The sequence below is a fragment of the Muntiacus reevesi genome, chromosome 4, assembly GCF_963930625.1.
Source record: "Muntiacus reevesi chromosome 4, mMunRee1.1, whole genome shotgun sequence".
Lineage (NCBI taxonomy): Eukaryota > Metazoa > Chordata > Mammalia > Artiodactyla > Cervidae > Muntiacus > Muntiacus reevesi.
Genome location: NC_089252.1, coordinates 143,430,224 through 143,444,086, shown reverse-complemented (window position 1 = coordinate 143,444,086; position 13,863 = coordinate 143,430,224). Strand labels below are relative to the sequence as shown.

General features: G+C 49.3%; 1 protein-coding gene across 1 annotated transcript; it reads right to left on the bottom strand.

Annotated features, from left to right (window-relative positions):
• Positions 1–1,941: 1,941 nt before the first annotated feature.
• Positions 1,942–13,216, bottom strand: KRT79 (keratin 79). The gene is made up of 9 exons (XM_065934351.1): positions 12,740–13,216; positions 10,613–10,833; positions 9,494–9,554; positions 9,299–9,394; positions 4,612–4,776; positions 4,278–4,403; positions 3,115–3,335; positions 2,376–2,410; positions 1,942–2,147 (listed from the first exon to the last, which is right to left on the bottom strand). The coding sequence occupies exons 1-9, from the start codon at positions 13,214–13,216 to the stop codon at positions 1,942–1,944; spliced, it is 1,608 nt and encodes a 535-aa protein (XP_065790423.1).
• Positions 13,217–13,863: the final 647 nt, after the last annotated feature.

Sequence of the window (13,863 nt, the reverse complement as noted above, 5' to 3'; positions counted from 1 at the left end):
TGATCCTATGTATTTTTGTGGTATCAGTTGTAATGTCTCCTCTTTCTTCAATGATTTCATTGATTTGGGCCTTCTCTTTTTTCCTTGGTTAATCTAGCTAAAGGTTGTCAATTTTGTTCACCTTTTCAAAGATCTAACTCTTAGGGGGTTTTGTCTTTTCTATTATTTTCCTGTTTCCTATTTAATTTACTTCTGCTCTAATCCTTATTATTTCCTTCCTTCTTCTAAATATGGACTTACTCTGTTCTTTTTCTAGTTCCCTGAGGTTTTAAGTTAAGATGTTTATTTGGGTTCTTTCTATTTTCTCAATACATGTGTTTATAGCTATCAATTTCCCTCTTATAACTGCTCTTGCTGCATCTCATAAGTTTTGGTATGTTGTGTTCCCATTTTCATTTGCCTCCAGATACTTTTTTATTTCCATTTTTAAATTTCTTCTTTGATCTGTTGGTTACTGGAGTTGTTCTTTGGAGTGTACTGTTTAATTGCCATGTATTCATGAATTTTCCACTTTTCCTTCTGTTATTGGTTTATAGTTTCATACTATTGTGGTCAGCAAAGACATTTTATATTATTTAAGTCTTCTTGAATTTGTTAAGACTTGTTTTATGTGCAGCATCAATGATATAGTGGTGAGCATAGCTGCCTTCCAAGATTTATTTTGTAGCCAAACACAGGATTTATCCCAGAAAATGCTCCATGTGCACTTGAGAACAATATATATTCTGTTATTGGCAAGAAAATGTGAGTTTTTATGGATGACTGGATGTGAGGGCTAAAAGAGAAATCATCTCACTCCAAGATGATGAGCTGGGAACCAAAAGCCCAAGTTAAGGGAAGTAGTTCCTGCCAAGGCTCTTCTAAGCCAGATGCTTTACACACATTTTCATCACACCCGTTTTGACAAAGGAGGAAGTTCAGTCACTCAGTCATGTCCGACTCTGAGACCCCATGGACTGCAACACATCAGGCTTCCCTATCCATCACCAACTCCCAGAGTTTGCTCAAACTCATGGCCATCGAGTCGGTGATGCCATGCAACCATCCTCTGTCTCATCCTCTGTTGCCCCCTTACAAAAGGGGAAAGTGAGGCCCAAAGAAGCTAAGTAATTTGCCCAAGGTCACACAGCTAGTAAGTGGTAGCATCGGGATTTAAACCTATTGTGAAATCCAAGACCTCTCCACTGAACACATGCTGCCTGCCCCGCAGAGTTGGCAGGGGGCAGGGCACAGCAGCATTAGGGAAGTGGCTGGGCAATAGACAGCTGCTGGGAGCTGGGTCCTGCTGGGAGCTACTTACGTAATCCCTCCAGCTTTCCCCAGGAGGAGAGTAAGAGCCAAAGCCTACAGTGGTGATGGTACTGAACTAATGTGCTTTTAGCATGATTGAGATACTGTGAGCCTGTGGTTGCTGCTGCCTAACCATCACTGAGTGAATCAGCTGACAGTTTCTGTTCTCTGGGCAGGACAGACAAGCCCCAGACAGCTAGCTGCAATTGCCATTTATTGAGATACATCACAGCACAGAGAAGGGAGGGGGACGTAGGGAGATTCAGGGAGGGGGTGGTCTGGTGGGAGACGGGAGACCAACTTCTGTCTTTCCTTTATCCTTTCTCAGCCAGACCTGAGGCCAGAGCAGATGAGCAGAAGAGGTGAGAGAAGCCGAGATGGCCTGGGAAAATCCAACCTCCTCTCCATGGTCAAAATAGCATCCCCGAATCATCCAAACACATCCTGCAAACTGGTGGCCTTAACCACCCCTCCCATCCTGTTGCAGAACTAAGGAGAAAACCTGGGTAGATTTGAGCCCTTCCCAAAATGCAGATCCCATGCACCGTCTGGCATGCCTGTACCCTGGGTCAGTGGTCCTGGGGCTATTCCTGCTCCTGAGGATGGGGAGTGGAGAGAGAAGCGCAGGGGCCCCTGTTTGCAAGACAGCAGCTAATACCTCCGGCTGGACGTCTTGACCGTGGTGGTCTTCCGCAGGATGGAGGTGCCCCCAGAGACAGGCCCTCCCTTGACAGTGCTGTAGCCCGCATTTGTGCTGAATCTGCCCTTGCTGGCGCCCCCACCCCCACCCAGGGAGATGCCACCCCCGAAGCCAGCCGCGCCGCCTCCGCACACAGTGGTGGAGTTGCCCGTCACCGCTGCAAGAGAAAGGGTCTGGGTGAGGCGGAGCAGCCGTGTCAGGAGAGGATCCAGGGCTTCCAGACATCAGTGAGTGATGGGAATGAACTCAGAGAGTGGTGCCCTGGGAAACTGGGGGCAGGGAGCTCATTCTCTGGGACCCCCCAAAGCTGTCTCCAGGGCTCAAGGACAGATTGAAAGGACTGAGCAGAGGACTGGGGCCGGGCCCGGGGTGGCAAAATACTCACAAATGCTGACAGCACTGGGACATTCTCCAGACATCCTGGGGGAAACAGACAGGCCAGGTGAGGGATCAGTGGTCCCAGGAATCCAAGTAAAAACTCTCTCTCTCCCTCTCACTGTCTTTACAATAGATCAGCTCAGTGGGCCTTGAGACTCTCAGGAGCCGAGGCCACATGACAAAATCAGGGGACCCAGCTTGGCCCAGGGCTGCCCTGGGCCAGGCACCTTTCCGCCAGGTCCTAAAGCCAGCGTAGCAGAGAAAGCAGAGATTCGGTAGGCCAGGCAGCTCCATCCTTCTTCTGCCCTCTCCTCCCCCCACACTTGCACCATAAGCAGCACCCGCAGCTCCAGTGGGATGGGAAACAAAACCCACTTCACAACAGAGCTGCCCGTTTTCTGGCTAAGGTGACTTTCTCTACATCTCATGCCTTCCACAAGAACAGAGATGATGAATTTTTTTTCAAAGTTTCTGCTAGGGTCAGAATCTGGGGTTGGAAAAGAAAACCCTGTCCCCTGTTGGCCTGCCAAACACCATCAGGATTACTGATAGTAGTGCCAGCCAAGGAGACACACAGTGAGGCGCCGAACACAAGCAGGAGAGTCTCAGTGATGAGTTACGAGCCCAGCTCCATGGCTGCGCCCTTACCCTCCTACCCTTGGCACAAGAACCAACTACATGGGATCTCCCACAGGGCAGGGCTGGGAGCCCTCAGAATCAGGACGGGAAAGGGGGGGGCCACCCACCTGCTCTCCTCACTCTCCAGCAGCTTGCGGTAGGTAGCAATTTCCACGTCCAGGGCAAGCTTGACGTTCATGAGCGCCTGGTAGTCACGCAGCAGCCGAGCCAGGTCCTCCTTGGCCTGATTCAGGGCAGCATCCAGGTCCCCAAGTTTCTTCTGAGCATCTTTTAATGCCAGATCCCCACGCTGCTCCGCATCCGCGATGGCAGTCTGCAGCTGCTGGCACTGCCCAGGGCATGAGAGGTATTGGGCACACCCTCCAGGGTGATTGCATCCATCCCTCTGCCCTTAAACCAGACATCACCATCCCCAGCTCCCCTGACTGCCGCCCCAACCAACTGAGAATGAAGGAAAAGAGAAATATTCCTCTGAGAGAGGAGGTGATACTATACAAACAAGATCATGGAGCCCCACTGGGAAAGTTCTTACTGAAGTCTAATCTTAAGACCCTCCTGGAGGCTTTCCTGGTGGTTCAGCAGTTAAGAGTCTGCTTTGCAATGCAGAGGACATGGGTTTGATCCCCGGTCTGGGAAAATCACACATGCTGAGGAATAGCTAAGCCCATGTGCCACAACTACCGAGCCTGAGCACTCTAGAACCCATGCTCCACAACAAGAGACGCCACCACAATGAGAAGCCCATGCACCGCAATGAAGAGTAGTCCCTGCTCACTGCAACTAGAGAAATCCCAAGTGCAGCAACAAAGACCCACCACAGTCAAAAAATAAAAGAAAGAAAGAAATCTTAAAAAAAAAAAAAAAAAAAAACCTTCCTGCTGCAACTCACCTCAGTGCCACAAAAGAGATAAAATAAATCATACAAGCTCACCATTAACCAAATGCTTCATTCTGCTCTTAGGAGAAGCCTATGCCTTGGAGTCAGCAACTGGGACCTGGACTCTTGAATGCTGAGACTCCTGCTCTGACCTTCTGGAGATGGGATCAACCTTCTTGGAGGGGGCTACTCTACCCCTAATATGTTATGTGATCTTGGGCAAGTCCCTGTCCCTCTCTGAGCCTCAGTTTCCTCTCCTGTAAGAGGAGCTGCTTGATCTTATTGGTCCAGCGTTTGAGTATATCCCATCCATGAGGAGAAGAACAGGCCTCACCCTGAGCACACCTCTGCCAACACCCAGGCCTGACCCTCAGGCCCCCACCAGAGGCTCACCTGCTTCTTGACTGCATCTGCCTCCCCCTGCAGCCTCTGCACAGTGCGGGTGAGCTCGGCGATCTCATTCTTGGTGTCCCTCAGGTTGTCCCCATGCTTCCCAGCAGTCACCTGCAGTTCCTCATACTGGAGACCAAAGAAATGGCAGTGATCTATCAAATCGCTCCAGGCCCACCTGGGTAACTGCTGGCCCCTGGACCCACCTCACAGCTGGATGAGTAGGCTGGATGTGTCTGGTCCCAGCCTCTGAGGAGCCCAGGGTCCCAGGCCTCTCACCAAGGGGAAGGTCTGGGTACAGGCCCAACCCACACCCCTGAGCCAGCCATTCTCTCACCTTGGTCTGGTACCAGGACTCAGCCTCAGCCCTGCTCCTCTGGGCAATCTGCTCATACTGGGCCTTCACCTCAGCGATGATGCTGTCCAGGTCGAGGCTGCGGTTGTTGTCCATGGAGAGGACGACACTGGTGTCAGACACGTGAGTCTGCACTTGGCTCAGCTCCTGCAGAAACAGATGTAGCTGTCTCCAGCACCCCTGTCCCAGGCCAGGGGAGCAGGGGGTGAGGAGTGATTTTGGCATCAACAGGCCATGCTCCCGCCCCTCCAGGATCCACCCTAGAAGGAATCTAAGGCTGCCAGCAGAACTTCAGTCTCTCTAGCTGAAAACGGGGCTCCCAGTTGAATAGACCTCTTTCTTGGTGTGGATTTGCAGGCTTCCAAGAGCCTAAAGAAGGAAGGGGTGCATTCTAGTTGCTGCCAGGCCCTGAGCCAGCAGGCTCACCTGTAATCCTCAGAACCCCCGGAGGCAGGCGGGGCCGCAGCTGGCCCGCAGGAGGCTGTGCTGTGCTAAGTCTCTTAGTCACGTCCAACTCTTTGCGACCCCACGGACTATAGCCCACATGCCTCTCTGCCCATGGGCTTCTCCAGGCAAGAATACTGAAGCGGGTTTCCGTTTCCTCTTCCAGGGTATCTTCCCAACCCAGGGATCAAACCCACATCCCCTGCGTGTCCTGCATTGGCAGTGGGTTCTTTACCACTGGCGCCACCTGGAAGCCCATATATATACGTATATGTGTGTGTATAATCAAATCACTTTACCATATAACTGAAACTAACACAATATTGTAAATCAACTATATTTCAATTTAAAAAATTAGAAAGAAAGAACTACCAAAGCCAAAACTGATATCAGAATAGACATAAATTTAGATGCTCAAATTAGACTGGCTTTTAAAAGGTAGAATGGGTTGGAGGTGGGGGCCAGGCAGAAAGACACAAGCTCTGAAGACAGACAAAGCTAAGTTTGAATGCCGGTCTGACATTCACTAGCTGTGGTACTGAGGTCCTCACTAAGCCTTATAAGGCCTCAGTCTCTTCTTCTGTAAAATGGCCGTGATAATACCTTCATAATGTAGTTGATCTGAGGATTCAGATTCATACCTGACCCATGGTGAGTGCTCAGTAAAGTGCACTATTTGCCCAGCCTTCTCCAAATGTCAGTCAATATGCCCATGAAGCATATGCCACAGATAAAATCATTGACACAGTCGTGAGTTGCCACATTATCTTGCAGCATCACTCATCACCCTCCCCAGCTCAGAGTCCCTCTACAGCCCTATGCCAGAGTATGGTCCTGAGGAAAATTAACTCGGAATGTTTCAGAGAAGAGGCAAACACTATCTACCAGACACCACCAAGAGTGGATAAGGATGTTCTTGCTAGGACTAGAGGATAAATAGGGCAGGTTTTCCAAAGAAAGAGCTAATGCAAGTGAGCTAAGGTGTGAGCTGTGGAGTTAAGATGTGAGCTTTTTATCTACGCATGGGGAAAGGAGCCAGAGAGATGTAGTGATGGCACTGAAGCAAGGGCTGGATCCCACAGGGAACCCCCCCCCCCCCAAGGCCAGAGGGAAGCCACAAGGTCATTTTCCAGCCCTGTATGACAGGCCAGGGATTGGTGGTTGGCCTTCTGAATTTCCTTAAGATCTGGCTTGACCAAAACCAGACCATAAAATCGATTACCGAGTGCTGTGTTGGCCATCACAACTGGTATGCAAGCAAGGGAACGACTGCTCTGGTCTTCACTCTTACCTCCCAAGGAGGCACAGAAAGTGACCTGGCCTGGTCACTTGGTCATGTCGCCTTCCCTCCTCATTCTAATTCTGACCTAATTCTAACCTCCTCACCCAATTCTCCCACACTCTCGATGCCTGGTTCACCTGCTGCTCCCCAAACACACTGTGCTCAGTGTCATGGTGCAGGCTGGGGCCCTAGTTGGCAGATTCTACTTGCCCCTTCTTTAGAAGTCCCGTCCTTCCTTCGAAGTTCAAAATGCTGTCTCCTCTGAAACTCTCCCAGCCCTCCCCGGAAGAGTCAGGCACAGCCTGTCCCATGTACCTCACCTGTCCCAGCATGGCTCTCAACATATCATATGGAAACCTGCAAAGGCAGACTGTCCTTCCATGGTTGTGCAGAAGATACTTAGCAATATGCAGCAAATGGACGGGGAACAGCAAAGGAACGGAAAGCTTTTTGAGACACTAGGAAAGCCAGTTCCTTCCCACTGAGAGAAAAGGGCCTGGGCACCCTTGACCTGTCCTAAAAGAGAGACCATCCTAAGAGAAGAGAATGAGGAAATTCCAGATGGTGAATGACCATCAAAGATCCCAGTAAAGAAAAAGCTAGGGAGACACCTAAGAAATCAGCAGAAGGCAGCATTGGGTTAACCCTACAGACAACCCAGACAAAGCCAACAACTCTACTCCTACATTTGCTCTTTCCTATCAAGGGAAACAGTCATCAAACTGAAAAGGGCAGGATGCTTGGGAAGAAATGGAAGTCAAAACAAATACTGAGAGTAGGAAAGGCCTTGGCCTTGTTGAAAATGTCAGTGGTCCAGGCCAGAGGAGAAAATACTATGACCTCATGGCCATGACCAAGGAAACAAATACCCCTAGAGATCCGTGAGAAATATGGACAGTAGAAGAGATTCCAGAACCTGAGACATGGAAATGTCCTCATTTTCAAAGGCGAGAGATTTAGACTTCTCCAAGTTAAACTTGACATAAATCTCCCATGAACCTCTAGAATGGACTCTAAACTGTGTGTGAAAGGCATGGAGCCAACAAGACACCCCTGAGGAAAAATCAAGACAAATAGGTTTTCTTTTATGCCTGCATTACCAAACTACTAAAGGATGCCATGGATGTTGTTTGACCAAGACTTTTTTTTTTTTTTTGGAAGACATCTTCTTTCCTTCTCTTTGGAAATACTTTTACTCTGGCATTCTTAAATGTAAGACAGAAAAATGTGGGCCAAATTATGCCTTAGTTAACTGGATTTTAAAATAGCTGAGCCACTTGAAACACAAGTATTTACTAGTGGAGTGATCAGATCAGCCTTGTGGGAAGGCATTAGTGAAGATCTCATTCTTGGAAGAAGACACTTTGTTGGCTCTCTCTGTCTTAATGTGTTTATCAAGGATTCACACTGAAAGGTCATCAAATAACTAAACTGAAAGTTAAGTTTGCAGGTCTGCAGATAAGCCAAAGCTGGGACATCACTAATATATCCACTTATCCAGCTGGACACCTTCAATATACGAATAGGAGAATCAAGTTTCAAAGCACCCACAGTGACCTAAAATGATGGGATGAAACCATAATAACACTTCACAGGAAAAAGGAATCATTAACTCTGATTCAGTTTCAAAAATTCAGCTGCCCAATACTTAAAATGGATAACCAACAAGGACCAACTGTATAGCACAGGGAACTCTGTTCAATATTATGTGGCGGCCTGGATGGGAGGGGAGTTTGGGGGAGAATGCATACATGTATATATACGGCTGAGTCCCTTTGCTGTCCACCTGAAACTATCATGACATTGTTTATTGGTTATACTCTGATACAAAACAAAACTTTTTTTTAATTCAGCAGCCTATATACAGGAAGTTGGCAAACGGGGGTGCATGTCTCACTTAAAATCATTCACATGGAAAAACCCAGGGGACTTTTAAGGTGCAAACATTTTGAAACGGTTTCTAAAATTAACACATAAACTAGTATTACAGTAGGCTGCATGAAGAGAAGTCTGGATCCATAACCTTCCTCCCACCTCTATTTTCTGAATTCTGGACTAAGAATGCTGTTTCCCCAGCTTTCTTACATGCCACAGAAACCAGTTCTCTAATCATCCTGACCACTAAAGTGTTGTCATATGGCAGACATTCGTCACTTGGAAGACAATTGGATACACGCAGCCCAGAGGGCAGAATCAGGGCCAGGTAAGAGCAAAAGTTGTGGGAAGAAGATTCAAGTCAGCTTTCCAATACAGTTGTTCAACAATGGAAATGCCTGCCCGAAAAAAGAATGAGCTCCCTGAGTCTGGAAGTTTTCAAGTAAAGACTACATGGTTCCCTGTGAGGTATATTAGAGAAAGGGCTCTTATACTGAGCGCAAGATTGGTCTTGGGATCCCTACTGAGTCTAAGAGTCCGTGATCAACTCATGTCAAGTTCAACCTTCTTACCTTAGTCTTCAAAGCCCCCTTGTTTCCTGGAATCCCTCCTAAATTCTGAGATCTACCCACACCTCACCTCCTGCTCTGATTTGGAATTTCAATCCCCACTCTTTGCCCATCTCAAGTCCTCCATCCTTTGCTCTGTTACAAACTGGGCAATAAGGAAAATAGTCTAACAGTCCAAGGAAGAAGTTTTAATTCCACAACTGCCTCTAGCTAACTAAGACAGCATGGACAACTTACTCAGAGCTTCAGTGCCCAAGACTATAAAATGGAGACCATAGCAGTACCTGTATTATGGAGTTGTTGAGGGGATTATATAAAAACCTTAGCCCAGTTCCTGGACCATTATAAGCACAATAAGACTTGGATGCTAGTATGGATTAAGGGTCCAGGTGCTATATTCTACCAATGAAGTTGCACTACTGAATTCTGATCAAACTTTTAAGAGGAACCCCCAAAACTGTATGTGAATGTAAGTATCCCTGTCCATTGGCTATCTCACCTCTTCATAGAGACGCCTCAGGAAGTCCATCTCTTCCACCAGGTGGTCCACCGTGCCATGCAGATCCATTCGGCCTATGTATGCAGCATCCACATCCTGGGGGAGAGAGAGAGAAGGGCAGTGGGCTCAGCCCCCAGGACTCTTGCCCCTCTCCAAGTCAGCCCAGCACCTGGCAGATAAAGACCACCTGCTCACCTTCTTGAGAACCACAAACTCGTTCTCTGCGGCAGTGCGCTTGTTGATTTCATCCTCATACCTGTTACACAAGGAAGACTCAACCCAGTTCACCTTTTAAGACACTGAACCTAGTTGGCTTTAAGGAGTCCCTAATAGGTCCCACAATGGCCAAGAACACCTTTGGGGAGCAGTTCTGTAATGCAGCCCACCAGTGGAGAAACTGGAATACAGTTTTTAAATAATCCACCCACCCTCTTTGAGTAAGCGAACACAGTATTTGTGCAATAATATGGCAACTGAGAGCAGCCATCTCTTTGAATCAGAGCCCTTGGGAGGCTTTATGGGAACAGGTGAAGATGTGTCAACAGTGGTTAACCTTTGCATTCACTTTCTACAGCAGGATATCGTTGAAAACACCAACTTCTGTCCAACTGCTTTCACTGAGACTTTCAAGATTTAAAAACTGCCAGTGTCAAGCAGTGGGAAAAGTTATGAATGTTTATACCTTAAACTCATAAATATACAGCTCAACCAATCATAATATGTGAATTTGTGCAGTACATTATTTGCATCTTGATTCAAATAAACTGTATTTTTAAAATTTGTGACACTTGTAGAACAAGGGCAAATTCAATCATTGATTAGATAGTTGATGATACTGAGGATTACTGTTTTAAAAGACTTAGGTGTTCTTATGGCATTGTGTTTGTATATTATTAAATCAAGTTATACAGATGAACTCTATGAATACACCCAGTAAAAATGCTTGTGAGTGAAATGACTTGGATGAATGAGATTTGCTTCAAGACAATAAGGGAAGAGGGAAAGGGAGTGAGTAGGGGTATAGACAAGACAAGACTGGCTGTGAGTTGATCATTATAAAAGCTGGGTAATGAGACCATAAAGGTTCATTATACTTTTCTCCCTATCTTATAATAGTGTTTAAAATTATTACACATGTGACAATCCTCCAGGAGGCCATGGGTCCAGAGTACAAGCCCCCATGGGAAACAGCTCTGTTTGAGCAGTCACCCAGCTGGGTCCTAGGACCCAGGAACGGGGTGGCCCTCTCTTGAGAGATTCCCATGCTGCCCCTTCCCATCCACACATGGCCACAGCTGGTCCAGCACTCCTCACTTGGTCTTGAAGTCCTCAGCAAGATCCTGCACATTCCTCAACTCCGAGTCCAGCCTCCCCCGCTCGCTCTGGAGGTTGTCCAGCTTCCCCCGCAGGTTGTTGATGAAGCGCTCAAAGAAGGGCTCCAGATTGTTCCTGGTGACGCCTGATTTCTGACCCTGCTCCTGCAGCAGCGCCCACTTGGTCTCCAGCACCTTGTTCTGCTGCTCCAGGAACCGCACCTGAGCCAGAACAAGAAGGGTGGGCTGGGGCCTCCCCCAGCTCCAGGAGGGACCAAAGACCAGGCCCATCATCACCATCCATCCTGACCAGGACACACCATGGGGCAGTGCGGGGTCTATGCCTTGCTTTGGGGAGGACTTCCTGAGGCAACCATCTTTGCTGAAAAAGACAGTTCGATCCAATGACAAGGACTCTAAAGGATTAATAAACATAAAAGGTCCAGTTCGGTCATTTACTGGTTGGTGACACTCAAGTCACTTCTCCCTGGGTCTCCTCTTCTCATTTACCCTGGGTAAATCAGACTAAATCAACGTTTCTGAACCCTAATTCTGCATCATGATCAAAAATTTTAAATGCAGAAACATCTATAGTATATGTGTATATATATGTACATATGGATATATAAAAATATACCTACAAAGAGGGGAAAAGAAAGCAAAAGTGACAAAATGCTAAAAACTGGTTAATCTGGGTGAAAATAAATATAGGAATATACTGTACTATGATTGAAACTTTTCTGTTAACTTGACATTTTTTAAGTTTTTAAAATACGGATGTCCAGCCCTATCTCTATAGACTTAGAAGTGTGCTAATGGTGTGAGTTTAATGGGCCCCCAGGGGGATTCTCTGCCCAACCAGGCTTCTAAGACACCAGAGACGGACAAACTTTCAGGCCCCCAGGTCCCAGGCTGTGATTCTGAGAGCCTGAGAGGGGGTTGCTTCTTTGACCTCTGGGACAGTCCCACAGAAGAACCAAAAGTCACTCGGGGAGACAGTGAGGGGTTGGGCGAAACAGCTTGCCTCATCCTTTGCCATCTGGTCTCTCCGGATCCCACCTCCACAGCACCCCAGGCCCACGGTTCCATGGCCCCAAGGCACCATGCCGCAGGTGCACCTGCCAGGAGCAGTGACCTCTTAAAGCCATGAACTTGTGTCCCAGGCCCACCACTGCCTCCAGGTGATCCTGGGCAAATTAATTTGTCTCTCCAGACCTCAATTTTCTCTTTTTAAAAATAGACACACTGTCACCTAGACTGACTCATGAAACACTGTGGGTATCATATAGGAAATGAGGCATCAGGGTCCTTTGGAAACCCACAAATCACTGAACCAATGTATGGTCATCCACCAGGATTCTCCTCATCATGGTCCCACTGCCTGGGGGCCTTGGGATAGTGGTAGAAAATGCAGCAAAATGGGTCTGGAAATGCCAGGCATTAGTACAAGAGCTTGCCTCACTGGCCTGGGGGCCGGAGAAGGAGTCAGGATACCCCTGATCTGAGGCAGATCAAACTGCATATCCCTGAGTCATGGTGAACTGTGACCACTGAACTCAAGTCCACCCCTACACTGAGCTTCTTGGTTGGAACAGCAAGGAAGAATTGGAGAAGCCAAAAGGAGACTTCCTCTAGAACTCCCCACCGCTGCACTGTGTCCAGATAACATTTTTGTCCTTAGACCTCCAAAACTAAAAGAACAGGCAACACATGGGGTTCTTGGGGACTTGACACTCAAGCCAGTTTTCCCAGTTAAAAAATGACAAGAAGCAGGAAGGGCCACCCCACTAAGAGGAATAATGAGGACAATCCACTATTTAATTGTACAATAAGTCTGCTGTGAAACCCCATTAATGATGACTGTAAGAAAGACTGCAACTCCATCAAGCTAGGCTGGGCCAAAAGTCCTCGTGAGTGCAACTCAAGAGTCATCATCACTTACAATAAAGACCATCCAGCCACTCAGGTCCAGGCATCCCATGCTCAGGCCAGAAAGGTTTCAAAAGTCACTCCATCCATCCCCACCCCAGTGCACATGGGTTGTAACAGCCTCCGCCCCGCCCACCCTCTCTCAGGGGCCCAGCTTGCACTCTTTGGCCCCTTCCTGACTCCTTCCACCTGGGCCCACCTTGTCGATGAAGGAGGCGAACTTGTTATTGAGGGTCTTGATCTGCTCCCGCTCCTCCGTGCGCACCCGCTGGATCTCCGGGTCTATCTCCACGTGGAGGGGGGTCAACAGGCTTTGGTTGACGGTGACCTGCTGGATGCCGCCAGGAGGACAGACGGGCCCCAGCGTCGACCTGCTAGCCCCCAGGCCCATGTAGGCCCCGCCGCCAAGGCCGAAGCCTCCCAGTGCCCGCCCCGCCGAGGCCCCTCCAGCCACGCTGACCGAGATGCTCTTGCTACCCCCCAAGTTATAGAGGCTCCGGCTCCCAAAGCCACCCATGCTGGGGCCACAGCGGGGCCCCCCGCCGCTGCCACTGTTCCGGGACACAGTCACCGAGCTGAAGCTGGTGCGGGCCCGGGAGCCACCCCCGCCACTGGCTGAGCTGGAGCTGAAGGCTCCTTTGGTGGAGTACGTCTGCCGAGACACGGAGGATCTCATCGCTGCAGCGGGGCCAGAGCAGAATGGAGAGCTGGGAGGGAGCACAGTGAGCTGCTGGGCTACTGATGGGCTTTTTATCTTTTCCCAACTGGGCTGGCTCCTGGGCTGCACAGACACTCCTGCCCCATCGCCCCAGGAAGAGAGGGAGGGGCCCTGAGGGCGGGGGGGTGTTCCTCTCCCACTGCGGGAGGGAGGGACTGCTCCCAGTTATCACCTGAGCTCCAGAGTCAGGGCTGAGCCGACCGTCTGGGGCCGCATGCCACCTCCTTCTCCCCCCCTGGGGCACTCCTGACTTGGAACAGGATGACACGGGTTCCCAGGGCCACCCCCACCACCCAGGGGTGACTGGTCTCCTCCCACCCAGCCCCGGTGGCCTCTGTTAATGGGGCTCTGTTCTGAGGTTGATCCCAGGCCCCCTCGGTAAGCCAAGGCCCCAGGGCCCGGGCTGTGCGGGTGGTGGGGGCAGAAGCATTGGGCAATGGGCTATGGAGAGGGTGCCCGGGCCTGCTCCAGTCCCACTCTCCCGGCCCACAGCCTCGGTGCCTTCTGGCAGCTTCAGGCTGCGGACACGGATGCCAGCCTGGGTTGGGGATAGCCTGTTCTTTTGTTGTATGCTAGCAGACTGTCCGCCTGGTAGAGAGCCTGTG

Excerpts from the sequence above, each read along its gene's own strand:
- KRT79 (XM_065934351.1), bottom strand. The coding sequence starts at position 13,216 with ATGAGATCCTCCGTGTCTCGGCAGACGTACTCCACCAAAGGAGCCTTC. Across the intron at positions 9,395-9,493 it reads AGTTTGTGGTTCTCAAGAAG|GATGTGGATGCTGCATACAT; the intron begins GTGAGCAGGTGG and ends TCTCTCCCCCAG. Across the intron at positions 2,411-3,114 it reads CTGGAGAGTGAGGAGAGCAG|GATGTCTGGAGAATGTCCCA; the intron begins GTGGGTGGCCCC and ends TGTTTCCCCCAG.